Below are 22,471 nucleotides of genomic sequence, written 5' to 3'. Positions count from 1 at the left end.
GACTTCAGTTGTAAAGTGAGCACATTATATGTTCTTTGGAGAAGGAGAGCACTAAATTCATCTTGGGAGAATTGAAGAAGCCCCAGGAAATTATCTAATCCAACTTAACAAGAAATAAAAATTCCCTCTAGTACACACTAGTCAAGGGTCATCCAGCCTTTGTTTGCTATCCTCCCCTGGTCTTCCTGACTTCCCAGACAACCCATTTCAATTTCTAAATAATGCAAAGTGATTTTTTTCTCATATTAAGCTTTCATTATCTTTGTAATTTCTGCCCCCCGCCCCTACTTCTGTCTTCCAGGGTAAGAAGAAAAAGTTCCATCCTTTTCAGTTGAGAGGCCTTCAAATAAGTGAAAACCTCTATTGTGTTCCTCTGAAAACTTCTGGATGATCAATTCCTCCAATCAGTTCTTACATGAACTCAAGTCCCTTCACTTGAGAGTTGCCCTCCTTTAAACTTCCTCACATATACATATCTTTCCTGATATGTGTCACCTAGAAATAACCTCCAGATAGTGGGGCAAGGGTAGGATAGCATCTGCTTATTCAAATGTTATGTCACCCAGTGTAGCCTAAAGACAAAATTAGGGTTTTTTTGTCTTTAATGCTACAATTTAATGAAAACAACCATCACTTTCTCAGATAAACTGATTTCTAATCCCATTTTGTATTTGTGAAGTGGGTTTTTTGAAATCATGTGTAAAACTTTTATATTTATCTCTATTAGCATGAAACAAAGAGAACAGGGATAACGAAAAACAATGAATAAATACACAGAGGCAGATAATCCTAGCAAAAAAACAAAAACTGAGTTGAATTCAAGAAGATGGTGCACATTAGAAAGAAGTACAAATACTTGTGGATAAAAAAGGATATTCAAAGGAAGACTTGGAATAGTTAGCCTGAGGAGTTCAGTTTAGTCTGATACACAAAATGGAGCTATTATTCCTGTTCTTAAACAGCAGCAGCACCAAGTAGAATGATCTGGATGAAAGGAACACAAAGGAATGATGAGGGAGGATATGAAATAATAAAATTTTGGACTTAGGATAGTGACTGGATCAGAAAAGGAGGGTCAAAGTAGAGATTAAAGAATAGACTCAATGTGGAAAGTAACTATGGATATGAAGGGTAAAAAGGCCTCCAAAAATGGGAGACAGAAAAGGAAAGCCATTTGAAGGGGAAAATAAATATAAATCAATCTAACAATAAAGCTAAAATAATTCAATGTTAATATTTATGTATATATATATATATATATATGTATGTATGTGTATATACACACACACACACACACACATATATGTCAACAGAAAAATGTTTTGTGTTTCTTCCTCTTTTCATTGTTTGAGCAATACATATCAACTGTATTTCTTATAAATGAATGGAGAGCAAACTTGGAAACAGTCTGTTCTGGGGGAAAAAAAAAGCCTAGATGTTAAAAATAAACGTGTATACATATTTCCTTTTATTCTAAAAGGTAAAAGTCAGTAAAATAAAATTTGTCAAGTATTTAATTTAAGTACAGCACAGAAAGGACCAGAGATAAGCCTTGTTCCACCTCCAAAGAAATGTAACATTTAGTTGGGGGGGGGGGGGGAGGGAGGGGAGGAGAGAACAAACCACAAACATATAAATATTTAGAATAGAATTCTACATAAATAAAATTGATTTAAAGCATAATAATAAGTCCCTTAACTTAATCCTGAGTAACTTCTCAGTGTTTCTCTAGGAAACTCTAGAATTATGAATTGCAACAGAGGTGCCTTATTTATTTTGGTATAGAGAGCCCCTAGTTAGGGTTTTCCTATTCCAAAGAATCACAGAATTTGATAGCTGAAGAAGCGCTGCAGGGATAGAGCACAAAAGGTACACAAAAGAAATCTATTATATGACATCCATGATAAGTGACTCTTTAGTCTCTGCCAGACCTCCCAAGGAAGGGAAATGCACTCCATCTGGAGACAAGCCCTTTTACTTTAGGTGTTCATTGTTAGGCCAAAATTAGCACAAGTATACTTTGTTACTTCTCTGCTTCGTAGGCTGCATTGAGTGCACAATCATCTGCAAATCAAAAAATGATGTACCAACAAGAGCAGAGTACAGTAGGATTATCAGTCCTTATACTAATTATGGCCCTCCTAATGCAATCCAAGACAGCATTAGCTTTTTGTTTACTCTGCTAATTCCTCTAGAGCTTACATTCTCAAATCCTTTTCAGAATGACTTCTGGATACTCATAACCCACCTCTTCCATTTCATTTATAGAATTTAATTTTTATGTTCAAATGAAAGACTTTACATTCAACCCTATCAAATTTCATTTTATTAGACCGAGGCTAATGCTCTAGGCCAAGGATGGGAAACTCCTGGCCATATAAAGTCCCTGAAATTATTTACATAATCAACAGCAGGCAAAGATGAGTGGAAACCTAGGTACAATTTATCATCACTCAGTAGTAATGAAGGTCTCTAGTGGATTAAGGAAGACTCTATTTAACAAAACAATAAACTACAATGGTTAAAAAAGGGTTTTCTGGGATGTCAAAGGAATGAAATTTGTGAGCTTGGGGGGAAAGTGAAGTTGTGAAGGTTGGGCATGAAAGAAAATAGAAAGCCACTCTATTTTCTCATGAGGTTATAATTTATTTCCACAACTTAGCACACAATCTTATGGCACAATAATTAACAAATATTTATTAATTGACTCATTAATAAAAGCAGACTTAAAATGATTACAAGGCCTAGCTAACCTGTTAGTTATGCCAACCAACAAGACATAAGTCCATTGTTCTGGAAAGGCTTCAAGCACAGTGCAAGGGACAAGTTGAGCCTTTTGTCTAAAAATCAGCTCAGCTAAGTATGGAAAGACTAGCTTCCTTGTGACAGATTCTTTATCCATGACAACCATCAAGAGTTTCATGTGTTCAGTTTGGAACAGAGAGAGGATGTGACATAGATAGGGAATCAGAATAGAAAACTAATCAAATAAATATAGAAAATAATAGAATTTTACGTAAAACCCTTACTATTTAATAAAGTTGAATAATTCAAAACAAATTATTAGAAAGTAAATAGAGAGGAAATGAATTTATTATTTATTGGATAAACTTTTTAGTTCAAGCCATTCTCCAATTGATAAATGGTCAAAGGATAAGAACAGACAATTTTCAGAGGATGAAATTGAAACTATTACCACTCATATGAAAGAGTGTTCCAAATCACTATTGATCAGAGAAATGCAAATTAAGACAACTCTGAGATACCACTACACACCTGTCAGATTGGCTAAGATGACAGGAAAAAATAATGATGAATGTTGGAGGGGATGCGGGAAAACTGGGACACTGATGCATTGTTGGTGGAATTGTGAACGAATCCAACCATTCTGTAGAACAAACTGGAATTATGCCCAAAAAGTTATCAAACTGTGCATACCCTTTGATACAGCAGTGTTACTACTGGGCTTATATCCCAAAGAAATACTAAAGAAGGGAAAGGGACCTGTATGTGCCAAAATGTTTGTGGCAGTCCTGTTTGTAGTGTCTAGAAACTGGAAATTGAATGGATGCCCATCAATTGGAGAATGGGTGGGTATACGAATGTTAATGGAATATTATTGTTCTGTAAGAAATGACCAGTAGGATGAATACAGAGAGGCTTGGAGAGACTTGCATGAACTGATGCTAAGTGAAATGAGCAGAACCAGGAGATCATTATACACCTCAACAACGATACTGTATGAGGATGTATTCTGATGGAAGTGGATTTCTTCGACAAAGAGAAGATCTAACTCAGTTTCAATTGATCAATGATGGACAGAAGCAGTTACACCCAAAGAAAGAACACTGGGAAATGAATGTAAACTGTTTGCATGTTTGTTTTTCTTCCCGGGTTATTTATACCTTCCGAATCCAATTCTTCCTGTGCAACAAGAGAACTGTTCAGTTCTGCACACATATATTGTATCTAGGATATACTGTGACATATTTAACATGTATAGGATTGCTTGCCATCTGGGGATGGGGTGGAGGGAGGGAGGGAAAAAGTCAGAACAGAAGTGAGTGCAAGGGAAAATGTTGTAAAGAATTTTTTTCAAAATAAAAAAACTCTTTTTAGTTCAACTAATTTAATTAACTCATTTGTGTCTTATGATAAGACTCTAGACTTTCCAATTTCATACTTTGATATATGGGTCATATGTGCATAGAATTAATTTTCCCCATTCTTGTTTTGTTGCTGACTTTGAAACATAAGGACAGTGAAATGGGTGTGAAAAGGAGGATATTACTACACTATTACTAACTTTACTTAAATGTACATGTCATACCAGAAAGAAAATGTGAATTTGCTATAAGGTTCATATAGCTACTAAATGGCAAAGCAAAGATTCAAACCCAACTCTTCAGGCTATTAGTCTACTCATTTCCACATTTAAGTTAAAGTTCATAAGCATAGAGAATAGAGGCTTAAAAACTAAAGAGCTAATCAGGCTAGGGTTCCAGATTGTTTAAAATAAAACCCTATGGTAAAGCAGTATGGATACCAATAAGGCTGAAAATTTTGGGAACCCAAGAATCTAGATGAAGTACAGAGTACTTACTGGTGGAAAGGACTTTAGAGGTCATTTAAAAATAAATAAAATATGTGGGAATTAATTTATCATGACACACATGAGACCTATATATAAATTCAAATATAAAAAGACCATGAGAGAAAAGGAATAAATAACAGGAGGAATACTCCATGCACATGGATAGGTTGCCAATATGGCAAAAAACTTCAATACTTCCCAAACTAACTTGTACTTGGTTCCATACCAATAAAGCATGAATAGCCTAGTCATAAAGTTATATAAAAAATAAGAAAATTACCGTGGAAAAAAATAGGCAAAAATATTAAGGAGAATTATGGGTGGAAGAAAAGACTGACAATGGAGAACAATCAAATATCAAAGTATATATCAAAATTGTCTTGCTCTGGATATAGAATTGGGGGTGGGGAGTGAAGAGAGGGAGAAAGACAGATATATCAATGAGGCATGGGAGAAAACAAAATCAAATTATTGTGCGAACCCTAAATTACAAAACAATAAAATATAATTGGGACAATTTTATAGCAGTGTACTGATTAATGTGATCTGTCCTTAGAACCACAAATATAATAAATCTCAATAGTACAATCAATCAATCACTAATCAAAGAGCAGATCTGGTAAGAGTGTATATATATGTGTATGTAAAAAAATGCGCACATGCATGTGTATCACATCTGTCAACATAAAAGTTATCTGATTTTTCTGATAATTTTAATATACAAAATATTTTTATATTTTGTATATTAAAATTATCAGAAAAATCAGATAACTTTATATAAATATATATATAAATATTTATAATTATATAAAAATAAGTTATTTACTTTTATAAAGCAACCAGCTGTTGAATATTTTTGTACAGAAAGTTCTTTTTTCCTATTTTAATAATAGCTTTAGGATTAGTAACTATTGGGATCAGATTTTAAAAGCATAATCAATTTTGTAATTTATTGCACAATGGCAAATGACTTTCCAAAAAGTTTGCATAAATTCTTACTTTCAGCATCAGAAATATGTTATATATCTACATACATTTAGTGAAACATGAGAGAAAGTATGGAATCGAGTATAGGTCAAGAACTGGCCACAAAAAAAAAAAAAAAAAAGCTGGGTTCAAGTATTACCTCTGACATATAGTGGCTAGATGACCTCATGTTAAGTAACTAATGCTCTTAGGTTCTAGGCAATTTTGTAACACTTTTAAATTGTAATCCCACCTGCATTGGGAGTTCCCTGCACTAATGACATCATAGGTTCAGTCCCTATGACTAAACACATCTTAAATCATCAAAAAGACAAATAAAATATTTATCTCCATGGTGGAGGGAATGAAATATTTTAATCAAACAATACAAGAAAAGGATGCAGAAACAACAAAACTGTGCAATGATCAATTCTGACAGACATGACTTTTTCAACAATGAGGTGATTCAGGCCAATGCTAATAGATTTGTGATGGAGAGCTATCTACATCCAGACAGTAGATAGACAGAGAGGTCTATGGGGACTGAATGTGGATCACAACATAATATTTTCACTTTCTTTGTTGCTGTTTGCTTGCATTGTTTTCTTTCTCTCTTTTTTTTTTCTTTTTGATCTGATTTTACTTGTGCAGCATGATAACTGTATTTATATACATAGAGAGAAGAGCTGCACATATTTAACATATATTGGGTTACTTCCTGTCTAGGGGAGGGAGTGGGAGGAAGGGAGAAGAAAAAATTTGAAACACAAAGTTTTGAAAGAATTTTATATACCACTAATGAAAGGTAATTTTTTGGTGGGGGAGAGGGAAAAGGAAAGATAGAAACAACAAAGTATACGTTGACTAAGGCCAAATAAAATAATCTAACAAAGTATTAAGTATTATACAGAAAGAATATTTTGTAATATTACTGTTATTTTCCACTTAGTTCACTAGAAGTTTTTTTGAGTTTATGGTTTTACATTATGATTTTATTCTTAATTTTGTTTATTTGACTGTTCATTTTTGTTGATGTAAGTTTTTATATTTAAATTTATACATATTAAGTGGTAGCAACTTTATGGGATAGCTATGTGTTGTAGTGGATAAAGCATTGTGGTTAAAACCAGGAACACCATTCCTAATGAATTCAAATCCACTACAGATATTACCTGTGTGACCCTGGGTGAATCATTTAACTTTGCTTGCCTCATTTTCTAATCTGTAAAGTGATCTAGAGAAAGAAACAGCAAACCATTCCAGCATTTTTGCCAGGAAAACCCCACAATGGGATCACAATGAGTTGGACATGACTGAAAATAATGAACAACAAGGCACTGAGTGCCAGGCACTGTGCTAAAAAACACTAGGGATATAGATAAGAAAAAGAAAAGATAGTCCCTGTCCTCCAGGAGTTTATAGTTTGAAGTATTAAGAAAATACACACAAAAGGATACTAGAAATTAGGGATAGTTGAAGATACCAGGAGTTGCTCAGTGGAGTTGAAACTCAGCAGAGCTACATATGGAGAGTGGATTGATATGATCCACCAGTTACAAGAATTCAGATAGGAAGTTGTTCTTCTAATGCAGCAAGAAGTGTATTTTTTCTTTGATCTTTCTGTACAATCCCATGTTGTTGCTGTTGTCATTGTTTTATTTTGTTTCATTCTGTTTTGTTTTTTTTTTTCCCCAGTAAGGAACCAGAGAAAACACATGAATTCTAGGGGGAAAATTTTTTTTTTTTAATTTTTGCAAAGGTCTACACTTTGAAATCTCATTCAATGGATTAGGAAACTCATTTCACAGGGATTGACCTGTTCACCACTTTCACATTAAAAAAAAAAAAATTAAATTGCCTATATACACTTAAAAAAAAAATTTATACAAAGAGGGAAAAGGTAATTCCATTCAATTGCATGTACTCAGTTCTTTTGAACAAATCTGGGATAACAACAGTTTAGTTCTAGACACAAAAAGACCTTGCCCAAAGGAGGATGAAGGCATAGAAGCTATAACACATGAAGAAATGCTAAAGGAACTAAATGTGTTTAACATGCAGAAAACAAGATCGATGGAAGACAATCAATATTTTCAAAATATCTGAAGGGCTGCTACATAGACTTCTATGTTGCCCTATGGTACACAACTAGGACCAATGAATAAGAGTTAAAGGAAGCAAGATTCAGGCCCAGGTTATTTCTGACAAATGAAAGGAGAAAAAGAAATAAGCACCTGCTATGTGCCAGGCACTGTGCTAAATGCTTTATAAGAATTATTTCACTTGATCTTCATAACTCTGGGAGTAAGTGCTGCTATTATCCTCATTTTACAATTGAGGAAATCAAGGCAAACATGGTTAAATAACGAGGTCAGTATCACACAGCTAGTAAGTGTCTGAGTAATTTGAACTGGAGTCTTCTTGACTCTAAACTAAGCACTTTATATTTTCCATCTAGCTGCTATGATAGCACTATCAACAAAAATGGAAACAAACTTCTAATGATAGTAAGAGCTCCATTAGAAATTTCTTTGCAGAGACCCAATAACCATCTATCAGCAAACAAAAGTATAAGGTGAAATCAGATGGCCTCAAGTAGCTGCTAACTAGAATTCTTTGATTTAATTTACCCTAGGTTAAGGGTCTAGTGTAAATAGTTCATTAAAAGAATGATAAAATATTATGAGTAATATGAAACTTACTGATCATATAGTTGAAACTTTTACCACATAAAGGGATTTCTTACACAAAATTTCTGACAAATGGTCATCTAGCCTTTGCTTGAACATATCCAGTGAAGGTTACATTTTGGACAACTCTAACTGTCAGAATGTTCTTTACGTTGAGCCAAGATATGACTTGATATAACTTTCTTAGTCCCAATTCTTTCCTTTGGAACAAGAGAGAAAAGGGTTAATATTTCTTTTAAATGCTAGTCTTCCTAATATGTATTACAGTTATCACTTTCCCCAAGCCTGTCAGACTTTTTTTCTCCAGGATAATATTTCTAGTTCCTTCAATGAGCCTTATGTGGTTTTCCCCACTCCCCATTCCAGTAGTACTCTTTTCAATGTACTCTAGTTTAATAACAACCATCAAAAAACCTAGAGGACCTATCAAGTGCAGAATATGATATCGTTACTCCAGACATTATATTTATGATTTAAGCCTAAGACATTAGTTTTCATAACATCTATATCATATTGTTAGCTCACAATGAACTAAAGAGATACATTAAAAATTCCAAATCTTTTTCATATCAATTGACGTTAAGCCAGGACTCATTCATCCTTCCTAATATAAAGTTTACATTTCACAGAATGTAAAGTGTAAGAGAACCTTAGAGACTATCCAGTCAAAGCAGTACCTTAAAAAAGAATCCCCTTCCAGCATTTGTCACATAGGATAAAGTGGAGAGGGGAACAGCAATACATATGGCATACAAATGATAGCAGTGACCAAGGTCAGATGATTTGGGTTCAATACTTCTTTTGCTGTAAGGAACTCTACCTCCTAAGAGAACCTAATCCCCTTTGTGATCATCTTTGATTGTTAAGAGAGTTTTTTATTGGAACAAATTTAAAGCTACTTCTATGTAACATCCTCTCCCCCCGCATCCCCATGCTATATACTGTCCTTCACACTTAACTCTATTCAAATTCTCTGCCTCAATCTAACAAGATTTTTTCTCTTATATACCGTAAGAATTTTAAGAGGACTGGTAAAGAAGAGCAATAATCAAAAGAGTTTAAAACACCAGGAAATGGGATAGTAAGTGAGGTCTTCAGGGAAGGTTCAAGGTATGTTAGTTAATGTAAGATTAAAAATACAAATAGAATCCACTGCTTCATTTCCATCTGGCCCACTCTAATTTTGTTTAAACTCCGAACAAATATGGATTAGTGAGCAATGAATTAGTGAGCAACTAAACTAGGCTCATGTCTGAATCAGACAATCTTTAGTGATTCAAGGAAAAGCCAAAAGAGACTATGGAAGGCAAAAGGGTAGTGTATTCCAAATCAATGGCTCTGGGTTTAAAAACTGTGTCACACTATATGGAGGACCTTAAGCATTATCCTTTACTATCACTAGGCCTCAGTTTTTCCTGACCTATAAAATGAGGTGGTATGACTTGATGATTCCTAAAGCCCCTCCCACCTCTAAATATTCTGATACTATAAACCTAGGAGGCCATAAAATATTCTATGTAATACTCAGTACTGCTTGAAATCTTTAAATCTAGTAATATATGAATATTCCTTTAGTATAGGCATTGCACAAAGGTCAAGTATTACTGAGATTTTATATAAGCAAATATATATATTATTTTAAACAGAAAGAATAAAAATAACATTTTAGCCTTTGTATCTAAAATGTTATATAAAGTAGATATACATATACCCTTCTAAAAAGGTTTATAGCTTAGTACCATGACTGAGCCATTAATAGTCAACAGCAAAAATCCAATCTTTTTAGCAGCTTTAGTTCATTCTAAAAAATAGAAGAGAAAGCATTTGATGCTTTACTTTTAATAGCTTAGGTTGTCATGCCAACTAGAGCTGCTACTTAAATTGGAGGAAAAAAAGCAGGTTTCTCCTTCCTACACAAGCCTTTCAGCAGGGCTCAAAATTAGTCCTTAAAACATGAAAAGTCATAGCTTTGGCAATATGATAAATATTACATGTTATGCATAAAACTGTCAGAAGACGAATGTGACAAGCATTCATCTGGTGTTTCCTTCATTTCATCATCCTCGCCCAGTGTCTGGTTGAAAGAGGCCTTATGAGCAGGAAGCATGCAAATACGGCCAATACTGTAGTTGAATAGGAAGTAGTCACTGTGAATCTCAAGCACAATGGGTGTCAGAAAGGAAAAAACAAGTTTCTATAAGAGAGAACACAAAATTCAGGTCCCAGATGATAAAATCCAAAAGATACCAATCAAATGAGGTCAATGTAAAGAAGCAAAGAGCATCACTACAAAGGTAGCATGGCAAACAGAAAACCACTATTGTCATATGGTCATGTGGCAGTTTTCATCAGCTTTAAACAAGAAGACAAAGGGAGCCAAAATGTAGGGAGAATGTCTTAAACTAGAGGTGAAAGAGCTAAGATTTTGAAAAGGGAAAGAATAAAATAAAAGGGAAGGAAAGGTGTATGCATGTTGACTCTCTTAGCAGGTTCCGGGGAAAAAAAAAAAAAAGAAAAAGAAAGGAAGAGCAATACACATAGAGTAGCAATCACAGAACTACTCAGATTAACAGTCTGATTTATATCAGTAACTAACATGGTAAATGTGGTAAGAGGATTATATGGTAGGAAATATGTAGATAGTCATAAAAATAGTCAGGAAATAAATATTTAATCAGAATTAGCTCCAAAACTATGGAGTTGAAGGGTATCTTGACTGCAACAAAAACTCAAAAAATAAAATAATTTACTGTCAGTTATAGAGTAAGAAATGACATCTATAAAAGAAGAATACTAAAGAAAGCTAAAAGGAATTAGCACTTGAAACACAGAAAATTTTAACATAATGTCTTTTAAGCTTCCCTTTGAAAGCCTCTATCTAAATAGGACATATTGTTGCATAACTGATAAAGTATTACAAAATTAGAACCCCTCCAGATAAAACTTATGGAAAGACTGACACTATGGCTGGAAATGTCACTTGATGAATTATGGGTGAAGAATGTCTAAACATATATCCAATCATTTTTATCTGGGTACTTAATGTGCACAGGTGGGGGCTATGAACACAATGAGAGGCCATAGACATGTTCCAAAGTAGTGTTTAAGTATGCCTTAAAGCTCTGCTTCTAGACAATGGACACACCATAAGGATATAATTCCATATAAATTGTGTTACAAAAATAGGTAGAGATAGAGTGTCAATATAAAGTAATTAATATGTTCTTTTTAATACATTCTCCAGAGACTAATGAGCCGTTACAATTCCTCATTATGTCAGTAGATTTGTAAGAACCATTAGAAGAAAAGGGAAAAGGACCACAGGCAGAATTCTAGAAGGGCAAGGCCCATTATGTGTTTCCCTTTGTCTCAATACCTACCACAGCGCTTGGAACAATACAATTTCTTGAGGAAGGTTGAGAGAGAAAATCTAAGAGTGATCCTGGGTTCATGTAGGTCATGCCAGTGCAATGAAAGCTTGAGCTAAGTTCTTACCAAGCTGAAACGATTCTCAGTATAAGCTCGGTGACAGATGACGCGTCAGTTATCTGAAGTCCAGCCTAGCTAAATCTGGATGCTTATTACCAGAAGGTAAGCCACCCACCCAGTGATTAATTTTTTGGCCACATCAACTAAAGAAAATTCTCTATTATGAAATAGAAAGGGTGTAATCTATATCATAATATATGGTACCCACAACAAAATCACAGACTCTTTAAAATATTACAGTATTTTAAGAAATACAGTGGAGCTTATTATCTCCAAATGAGTATCATCCCTAACAGGTAGTCACTTCCAGGAATTCCTGAACTAAGTTCTCTTGGAAAACTGCCTTCAACGCTGATTTATAAGCCATTTCCTCTCAGCTTCCAATCAATTACATTAAAATCAAATCTGTTTAGGGAGCAAAATGAGCCTTCCTCAACTTAATCCTCCAACACATTCACCAGACTTGTACCACCTGAATTTTGTTTAATGTAACAAAATAATAACAACAACTTACACTTAATATAACACTTTTAAATAGATGAAGTACTTTATTCACAATATTTGTGATACAGAAAATGCAAATATTAGAGATGAAAGCCAAGGCTCAAAAAACAAACAAAAAGCCATGACCTGCCTCTATGTATGTATGTATGTATGTATGTATGTATAATATGTCAACATAGAGTATACACAGAAAGATAATTTTTAAAAAGCAATTTCAGGGGGCAGCTAGATGGTACAATGGAGAGAGCACAGCCCTGAAATCAGGAGGACCTGAGTTCAAATGTGGCTTCAAACTCTAACTACTGTGTGACCCTGGACAAGTAACTTACCCAACTGCCTCACAAGAAATAAAAAATAAAATAAAACAAAAAACAATTTCAAAAAGGCTTTCAAAATGGTAACATTTTGAAGAAGCTCAGACCTTCCCATAACAATTTCTTTGAAATAGCCAATAATCTTTTACATATATCAGAATATATTTGTTTTTAACAATCAGTCATAATTCTTTTAATTAACACAGTATATATACATTTAAAAAGAAGAACAATAAAACAAAAGTAGAAAAGAGTCTAGAAATAGCAAAATAGTGGAAAACTACAAACTGACATTATTATTTCATTTGCTCCATTCTTAAAACTAATTCAGGTCCATCTGTCACTACTGAGCTCAACATATGGAATCAACCTTATGGTATCAATTCCCACTAGCAACAGCTTTAGAATATCCAGATCTGTACCTATGGATTCAGTCCTAAAGATACCAACAGTTTACCCATGATCTCCCTAGAATAAGATGGATGACACTTTCCATCTTTCCAAACCATCGTTTGGTAGGCCAGACTAGGTCCCAAATTGTAAAGAAATATTACTTTAGACAGACAAAATCCAAACCTTAAGGGTCTGAACATTATCCACGTTCCCATAACAATGCCATATTTTGGGAAAAAAAACAAAACAAAAAACAAGTATACAGGTAAGCAAAGTAAAGTAGGAACAATAGCAAGAATAACATATAATATAGGCTCATAAAACTGAACGACACCTTGGATGTTATTAAACCCCTCATTTCACATGTGAAGAAATTGAGATTTATAGGGAAAGTGACTTCACTACAATCAAACCACTAAAAAGTAGCAAATTAGAACTCAAGTCTTCTGACTACAAATCTATACTTGCCATTGCCCTTAATCATTCTCCACAGCTGCCTCGATCCTCCTCTCTGTTTAGTGGGCAGGAGACAAAAGCGACCCAGGTGGGCATTGGAGGTTATTACATCCTTTAAGGTCAAAGAATGACACAATACTCTCCCAGGTCACAACCCCCAGTAAGGTCTAGATCTGGTTTGGGGCAGAGGAGGGGGGTGGGGAGGGTGAGGAGGGTTTCTACACTTACCCTGGGTAGATCATTTAACTTAACAGGGCTTACAAAGCCAATCTATGTTGCTAGATAGATGGTATTTCCTCACTGGGAGTTTTCTATACCAATGAAATCACAGACCCACTTCCTATTCTGCCCTCATCCAAAACACCAACTCAGTAAGTAGTGGAAATATTATTATACCCAGGATATGAGCAGTTAGTGACTTGTGTCAGAGACAGGACTTGAACACAAATCTTCCTGGCTTGGAGGCCAGTTCATTTAATTTAAGGCAATAAGCATTTATTAAATGTTTATTCTGTTCACAATGCTGTGTTTAACATTAGGGATACAAATAAAAATAAAATTTCTATGTTCAAGGAGCTTACATAGTTCTGGGGTGTGGGGAATGGAGGGGTGGTGACAAAAGGGGAAGTCCCCGAGAAGAGGGAGAGATCTAGAAGCAACAATACATAAAAGGAAGTTGAAAAGGCGGGGAGGGGAAGAGAAGGTATCCACACTGGGGCAGGATGACAATGTTCATGAGGTCATGGGGTCAAAGATCAGAGGAGAAGCCATGGGAGCAAAAGCCAGGAAAAGGACTACACAAACAATTATGAGATTCAGAAAAGGCCCCACACCTAGAGATCGGGATTTGGGCTGAGCTTTGATGAAAACTAGGGAGTCTAAGAGGAAGAACAAAGAAGAAGGCATTCCAGAAATGGAAGACAGTCTATGCCAAGGAACAGAGATGGAATGACCCATGTAAAGAACAAGAAGAAGAGTATTTTGAACCATAAGCACATGAAGGGGATATTATAGAATAAGGTTGGAAAGATAGATTAGAGTCAATTTGTGAAGTCTTTTAATGACAAATAAACAAATTTATAGTAGAGCCTACATATAATAGGGCATCCACTGGGGGGTTTTGAGCGGGAGAATGAAACGGTCTGACTACTGCTTTAGAAAAATTATATTGATAGCTGTGTGAAAGATGAATTAGAAAGGAAAGGGTCTTTAGGCTGTAGTGTTCTCTTCTTTTTTATAATATATAATAGTTCTCTGGGAGCAGGTTTTCTGGAGGCAGCCTTAGTTTCAGTTCAGATCAATAATCACCTCAAATACAGCCAGGAGTTAAAATCCAATCTTTTATTGTCTCTTCCAAAATAGCCCGGTTAGTTTTCTTAGGGGCGTATCTCCCTCCTTGGTTCCAAGAGCTCTTGCAGCTTGTCTTTTAACTCTTCCAGCTTCTGCCTCTAGCTCAACTCCAACTCCTGGCTTCTCAATCTCCTCAACTGACTGACTGACTGAGTGAAGCTCTAAGAGCTTCTTATATAGGATCTCTTAAAAGTGTGAACCCAAAGGTTGACTCTCCTCTGAGAGAATGGGATTGTGGGTTTCTGACTTGTGAATCTCCCGAACTTGTGAACTAAAGTGTGAGCGAATGTGTGAACTCTCAAAGGTGTGAGCTCTAATGTGTGAATTCTCCCAAAAGTGTAAATCCTAAGCACACAAGCATTGTTTCCATCAACTCTAATGACTTAACACTTTGTAAGGATTCCAACATTAGGGAAAGAGAATAAGTAGAAAACAATAAGCAGAGAGAAGAAAATGTGAGAGGAGTTATGAAAGTACAAATGACAAAACTTGGTAATCACCTGGACATGTGGAATGAGACACTAAAAAGTCCAAGATGAAACCACGATTAAAACCCATGTATCTGGAAAACTGGTTGTACCCTTGAAAGAAATAGGGAAAATCTGAAGAGGAATGAGACTAGGGTAAAAGATAATGAATTCTGTTTTGGACATGTTGAATCTGAGAAGCCTATGTTCACTGTCTCATAGGCAATTGGTGATGTAGGTCTAGAGACAGATCTGGGAATTAACTTCATATAGATGATTATCAACTTCCTGCCTGTGTGATCCTGGATAAGTCTACTTACTTTATCCCAATTGCCTCAGGGGAAAAATAAGTGAGGAAGACAAAAAGTCAAACATTATGCGGAGGTATCAACTTTGCCAATTAGAGGAGAGGGAAATCTAGGGCAAGGACAGGCAGAAAACAAAACAATGTGTTTAGTTTAGTTTTAAACATATTTACTTTCAGGTACTGTCAAGACAGATATATTAAATTGTCTAGAAGGCAGTTGGACATCTAAGATTAGACCTCAGTAAAGAGTAGGATTAGCTATGTAGACCTGGAAGTCTTCTTAAATCAGGGAAGTATATGAGATCACCAATAGAAATCCTATAGAAAGAGAAAAGGGCCAAAGGAAAAAAAACTTTAAAGGACATTTACCCTTAAGGGACAAGAAAAACAAAATTAACCAAGAGGAAATGCTTATATAGGTAGAGAAATGAGGGGAAAGCAGAGTCACAAGAGCCAAGGGAGGAGACAGTATTTAGAAAATTAAAGTACGCAATGTCCAAAGCAGTAAGATGAAATCTCAGTAAAATCCATCATATTTTGTAAGACCTTACTATAAACTTTGACAGCAATTTCAGTTGAATAGTGAAGATGGATGGCAGACTTCAAAGGGTTGATGACTGAATGAATAGTATAGTAAAGACAACAAAAGATTAGTTTTTTAAACATTTAGAAATGAAGAGAAGAGATGCTAATAAGACTAAGTCTCAGAGGATAATTTTAAAGACTTCTGTCTGTTTAGGGAAAGATCTGAGAATATTTGCAGACAGAAGAAAAAGATGTAATAAAGAAACAAGAAGGAGAAAAGAAGGGGAAGAAGGAAAAGAGGAGAGATGAAAGAAGGAGGAAAAGAACAATAAATGGAGCAAGTTCCCTGAGGAGCTAGGAGAGAAAAGCATTAATAGGTCAGAATTGTGGTTAATGCTGGCAAGGAGAAAAACCTCAATTTCTGCAACTATAGCAAAGAAACAGAAACAAAAAAGAATTTGAGCTAATGAAGATGGGAAACCAGTAAGACTCAAGATGAAAGGTCTCATTCTTCTCAGATGACCTTTCCTTTATGACATTCAGAAATAAAAGTTACTTTGTAGAAACTTTAAGGAATACCAAAGACTTCAATGAACAATATAAGCAATAGGGCAACCAGATAGATACTTCCAATCATTTAAATATGGAGATAGCGATGAAGAGCATTTTCCCATTTTAAGTATGATCCCTTCATGATTAAAGACTATATTTATGAATTTGGGGACCTGAAGAAGATTGCTGAAACATGACTAACAAATTAGTCAACAGACTGTCACCATAAGATGGAAACAATATTTGAAAATAAAATAAAAAATCATCTTGGTGAAAATAAGTTTTGAGTAATCAATGCTAGAAAAAAATGCCTGCCTTAGCTCTGATCTTTTCTCAGTGGAATGATGCTAAAACTACAGAAGTCTCCCTCAAATCATTTGGGAAATGAAGAGAAATCAATATGTAGAAGAGCATTAAGTGTGCGAAAAGTAAGAAAGGCATCTCAGACTGAATTTAGATGCAGAAAAATTAAAGCTTTTAAAAGTTTTTATAACTAAAACCATAAAGTGAAATTACTGTACCATGTTAATTACTATATTAAACCAAATTCAGCATTAATTTGTAACTAAAAAAATCTGAGAAATTTTCAATGGTCAAGTTAGAGGCATCTTTAAAATGTTAGATTTTATCTTAAAAGAACCTGATCATCATTATATACATCAACAATGATATTATATGAGGATGTATTCTGATGGAAGTGGATTTCTTCGACAAAGAGAAGATCTAACTCAGTTTCAATTGATCAAGGATGGACAGAAGCAGCTACACCCAAAGAAAGAACACTGGGAAATGAATGAAAACTGTTTGCATTTTTGTTTTTCTTCCCGGGTTATTTTTACCTTCTGAATCCAATTCTTCCTGTGCAACAAGAGAACTGTTTGGTTCTGCACACATATATTGTATCTAGGATATACTGTAACATATTTAACATGTATAGGATTGCTTGCCATCTGGGGATGGGGTGGAGGGAGGGAGGGAAAAAGTCAGAACAAAAGTGAGTGCAAGGGATAATGTTGTTAAAAATTACCCAGGCATGGGTTCTATCAATAAAAAGTTATAATTATGGAAAAAAAATAAAGTTGCTACTGAAATGTTAAAAAAATTTTTTTAAAAAACTGATCATAAAGCAAATACACTAATAAGGACATGTTACATAGCTAAATATCCCCCCAAAATGACTTTCCACAGATTAAGTATAATTTTTCTTGACATTACAGATAACTGCCTTGATCAGAGATAGCATGTAGACGTACTGAAATTACTTTACAAAGTAGTGCAGTAGATAAGAGAACCAGCCCTGAAATCAGGACAACCTGAGTTCAAATCTGGCTTCAGACACTTAATACTTCCTAGCTGTGTAAGCCTGGGCACGTCAGTTAACCCCAATTACTAATAGCTCTCCAGAGAGAACACTGTATATTCCCAAGCACAGTTTAAGCCTATGACTACAATAAGGGTATCTGACAACTGTTTTATATACACAGATATGGGTTGTCATTTGTTTTTGTTTTTTTCAAAGAATGAGTAGCTATGATTTTATGTAAGCAAAATAACAAATACAAAAAACACCTACTTATTAGCTTGGTGATCCTGGACAAGTCACTTAACCTCAATTATCTTCCCCTCCCCACTAAAAAAAAGCCTATGCTACACAAGACTTAACTGTTTTTCTCTCAGCCCTTCCTTAATGTGCAAATACATTGGATGGATCTCAAGGCTGCAATAGGGGAGAAAATTTGATTTAATTCACTCTGATATTTTGTTTATGTCTTCCTGTACAGAGGATATGGCAACAGATGGAAAATTTTAAAGGGAAAATAAACACAGAAAACTAATTATTTTCAAAATACAGATTTTTTTTTAAAATCCCAAGGAGAAAAACCAAAATTACCTGAGAATTTATCCAACTCATATCTAGCCATAATAGTAATTCAATGCTTTGCTCAGCACGCACACCGTGCTAATTGAGACAGCAACAAATTAAAATCAATCATCTTCTTCTGAAGTTTGAAAACTCAAAATTCTATGCATAAGTGTTTAAGTTAAGTGATTATATAACTCACCGAAAAATGAAAAGGTCATAAGACACTATAAGCAGATGAAGCAATCACTTTTGTGCTCTAGGATTTTGCTCAATACACATAAAACCTAAAGTAAAACATTATGCTTTTAAATGCCAACCTCATAAATAGTGATATTTTTTAAAAATTCCATCTCACATGAAAATTTGTAACACACAATTTAGAAAATCTCTTGATTATGATGTGCTTTAGAAATAGTAACTTTCCCTCTAGAAGAAACCATACAGATTGTAGGTCTGCTGACCATCACATATATTTTCAAGAAAATATGAGTTTACTCACACATAAATACAATTCACGGTTTCCAAGGTTGTATATACTAAATTGGCCAAAACAAATTGTGAGCCATACCTCTGACAGCATTTCATATTGGCCTCTTCTCCCCAAAGCTATAGTCAATAAGTCATAGACCACTGAAGCACTTTGTAAGCTGATGATGCGGTCACTTTTATGCTCTGGTATCCTACTCAATACAGCATCCCGGTTTGCCTAAGAACATCAAAAAGAAAACAGATATTGAGAAAGATCAGCATATAGATTAAATATCTATTTGCTGTTCATTTAAAAAAAAACCCTCTTCACATAAATGCTCCTAGAGCTAACAATTTACAGATCAGGTCTTGGAGCAAATTAGGAACAGGAGGTACAAATTCATCCTTGACAAATGAAAGCTGGCCCAACTTACAATACAAAAGTCACTGTTCTGCACCAAAATACTTTGATTTCTCATATTCAAATAATGGGGATGATTCAAGAGGCTGCTCATACCTAAATCAAACATCTGCAGGAAGCTATTTAAAGCTAATACAAAGCAAAATTATTTCCCTAGGTGTATATATGCACTTACGGAATCCTTGCACACATAGTGTAGCTTTAGGAAAGCAGAATTATACTTCCAGTAGCCAAATTACTGATATCTAACATTTTGGGGGCACTTTTCCTCTGAGGGAGGGATAGAGGAGAGGGAGAAAAAAAGAAAATAAGGAAGAAAAGAAAGGGAGAAAAGGAGGAGCAGGGAAGGAGGGAGGAAGGATTCCTAACCACCACAACATCCATCCTGAAATGAGGCTTTCAAACCCACAGGTACTATAAAGATGTGTTTTCCTTTTCTCTCTGTGACAGAAACTGTATAGCTATCCAATACTCATTCCCATCCCTGATACCTTTGTGACACTGAGCATGTCTCTTAATCTAATCATACCCAAGTTTTTTTATCAGTAAAATACAAAGATTGGACTAGATGCCCTCTGAGGTCTTTCACAGCCCTAAATCTATGGTCCTATGCTTCTATGATCTTCACCATAATAGACCACAAGTCAAACATAATTCAATATGGATTACAGGCAAAAAAGACTTACAAGAGAAAGAGGCGAGCAGAGTTTTTATTTAAATAATACCACAGAGAACACCTTTCTAATTTAATGTCTCCATAGCTTAGCACAGAAATACATCATACAGATTTAAGTTTAATAATCAATCACATCTATCTAGAAATTAAATGCTATTTACAACCAACTCATTTACATTAACATTCAAATTTAATTTTTCTACAAATTCCTAGAGAGACGTTATATTGTAGATAAAACAACTCATTTTCCCCTTTACTTATCATAAGGACCAAAATGATTCAAGTTTGGTACCCTCTACTTTTATGTGACAGACCTGGTTTCTCAATATCTTATAACGTTAGATCAGTAAGAGTAGAAAGAAGGCCCCCAGGGCTATGTTCTCAGAGTGGTACATGAAGTAAGCACTGGGGTCATCTAGATGGCCATTTTGATGTTCTCCTTCCTTCATGCCATTCTGAAAGCCTGCTTACCAACTCTGCCTCCCACTAAGAAGGAAATGCCTTTCTTTTCAGCACCAACTCCTTGGCATTTACTGTTAGCACCATAGATCAGTATGGATTTGGCTTCAAAACTCCCTCCTCTGAAATATAAAAGTTAGAATAAAAGATAATCAGGGCACTTCTCATTGAGTGAATCACTTCTTGTTAGAGCAGGCCTCATCTTGAAATTTTCATTATAAGTTTTCCTGATCCAAGTATCAATTCTAAGCCAGGGAAAGAAATAATGTATCAACTAACAATTGAATTTTTAAATTTGATACTATCTGCCCTAAAACAATTATTCTGAAGAGAAAAAATTGGGAGTAATTCTGATATTTATAAGAGATCATAATTAGAGACCTTATCTAGCTGGTATCAAATAATTTTTTTTTTAATTTCAAAAGGAAGTGTTCAGGAATCTTGTGTTTCCAATATAATGCATATTTTTATCACCATTATAAGCAACAGATTTTCAAAAATTATGGTTGTTGTTTTAGCTGCCATTATATAGCTGTAGATTGATAATTCCCTTTATTTTATGGAAAGATTAATCAGAGTTAAAAAATAATGTGACATGATGACACACAGCAACTCAATCCTGACTTGGTCCCCTTATTGTGAGTGGAGAGTATAACAGTAAATTTATATTTCAGCTTGACAGCTAATAGTCAGAGCCATAAAAATAAACCATTTTCTCTACCACTAACAAACAGTAATATTTATTTTGACTCTGAAGTAAATGTTATTTATTTCCTGTCTACATACATACTGAACCAAAAAAAATTTTTTTGGAAAGGAAACTTGGTAAAATTGCAATTTCTATTAATTTCTATATAATATATTAGATATTAGAATAAAATTGGATAGAAAATAGAAAATTCTATTTAACTAGAAAATTATGGAATGATTATCAGGTTATGTACAACTGTCCTGGTCAGGAACTTGTTGCTTTGATTTATAATCACAGTATCATTTGACATCATTATCAAATAGTGTCATTAGCTCTAGCTCTAGCTGAGTTTACCAAAAGCAAAAATCATTTTTTGATAGTTTCAAATCTGGTAACCCAAAGAATTCCCAATTTTAAAGGCTACAGATTAATACCTATTCAATAGAAGACCTAGAAGGATAAAAAAAAAATGCCTATCTCCCCACTCCATTCCCCCTAAAAAACCTGACAGTGCCTATGGGGACAGATATAGTAAGGATGATCAACCAAAGGCTAAAAGCTTAGTATGAGGGTACTAGTTCCTAAAAACCTAACATGAAACTGCCTTGATCAAGGAGTAGGCTGTAAAATACAATGAGGTTATTAGACCAAGACAAGTCTGGAGAAACTACAAAGCACAGGGTGTCTAAGATGCCAGCAGGTCAAAAAGTAATAAGCACAGGTGGGCAAGGAAAACAGCTACTTTCTTGGATGATTAAGTGCAATGTTGAAATGACAAGCCAAAGAAAAACAAAAAAAAACTGATGAAGATATCTTGATCCCACAAGTATAACCACTTTCCAGTTTTTAATAAAGCCAAATATAATTTTCCTGATTAATGCCATTAACTCCTTTGTTCTCCATTTCACCAGTTCTTCTGTAATCTTTCTGTATTCCTCAAAAAACTTTCTGAGAATTCCTCAGCTGCTTCCAATTACTTATGAAATATGCGAAGGGCAAATGTGGTCACAATTATTTAAAAAGAGAAGATGACACAAACAGCTTGATTTCTACTCTTGGTAAATTCTTCAACTGATCACTGATGTGATAAGCATTCACATTGATCATTCAAAGATTGTGGCTTTATCAAAACAGGTCACATCAGGCTAACTCCATTTCTTTTCATTTTGATACAATATGTAGGTCAGGAAAATGCTCTATCAAAATTGTATATTAAAATTTCAGCAAGCATTTGATAACATCTTATGCTATGCTTAAGAACAATATGAAGAAAAGACATACAGAT

At 34.6% G+C, this 22,471-nt stretch overlaps 1 protein-coding gene across 11 annotated transcripts in view; it reads right to left on the bottom strand.

Annotated features, from left to right (window-relative positions):
- The window catches only part of TTC7B (tetratricopeptide repeat domain 7B), a 327,704-nt gene that overhangs the window by 158,041 nt on the left and 147,192 nt on the right, over positions 1–22,471 (bottom strand). For 9 of the 11 annotated variants that reach the window (XM_051977396.1, XM_051977402.1, XM_051977397.1 and 6 more), the window contains one exon: positions 19,040–19,177. The exons of the other annotated variants lie outside the window; for them this stretch is intronic. In XM_051977396.1, coding sequence (XP_051833356.1) covers positions 19,040–19,177 — 138 coding nt within the window. The remainder of the gene's footprint in view (positions 1–19,039; positions 19,178–22,471) is intronic. 11 annotated transcript variants of the gene reach the window in all.

This window comes from Antechinus flavipes, chromosome 2 (genome assembly GCF_016432865.1).
Source record: "Antechinus flavipes isolate AdamAnt ecotype Samford, QLD, Australia chromosome 2, AdamAnt_v2, whole genome shotgun sequence".
NCBI lineage: Eukaryota > Metazoa > Chordata > Mammalia > Dasyuromorphia > Dasyuridae > Antechinus > Antechinus flavipes.
This window is presented reverse-complemented; position numbering and strand designations above follow the sequence as displayed.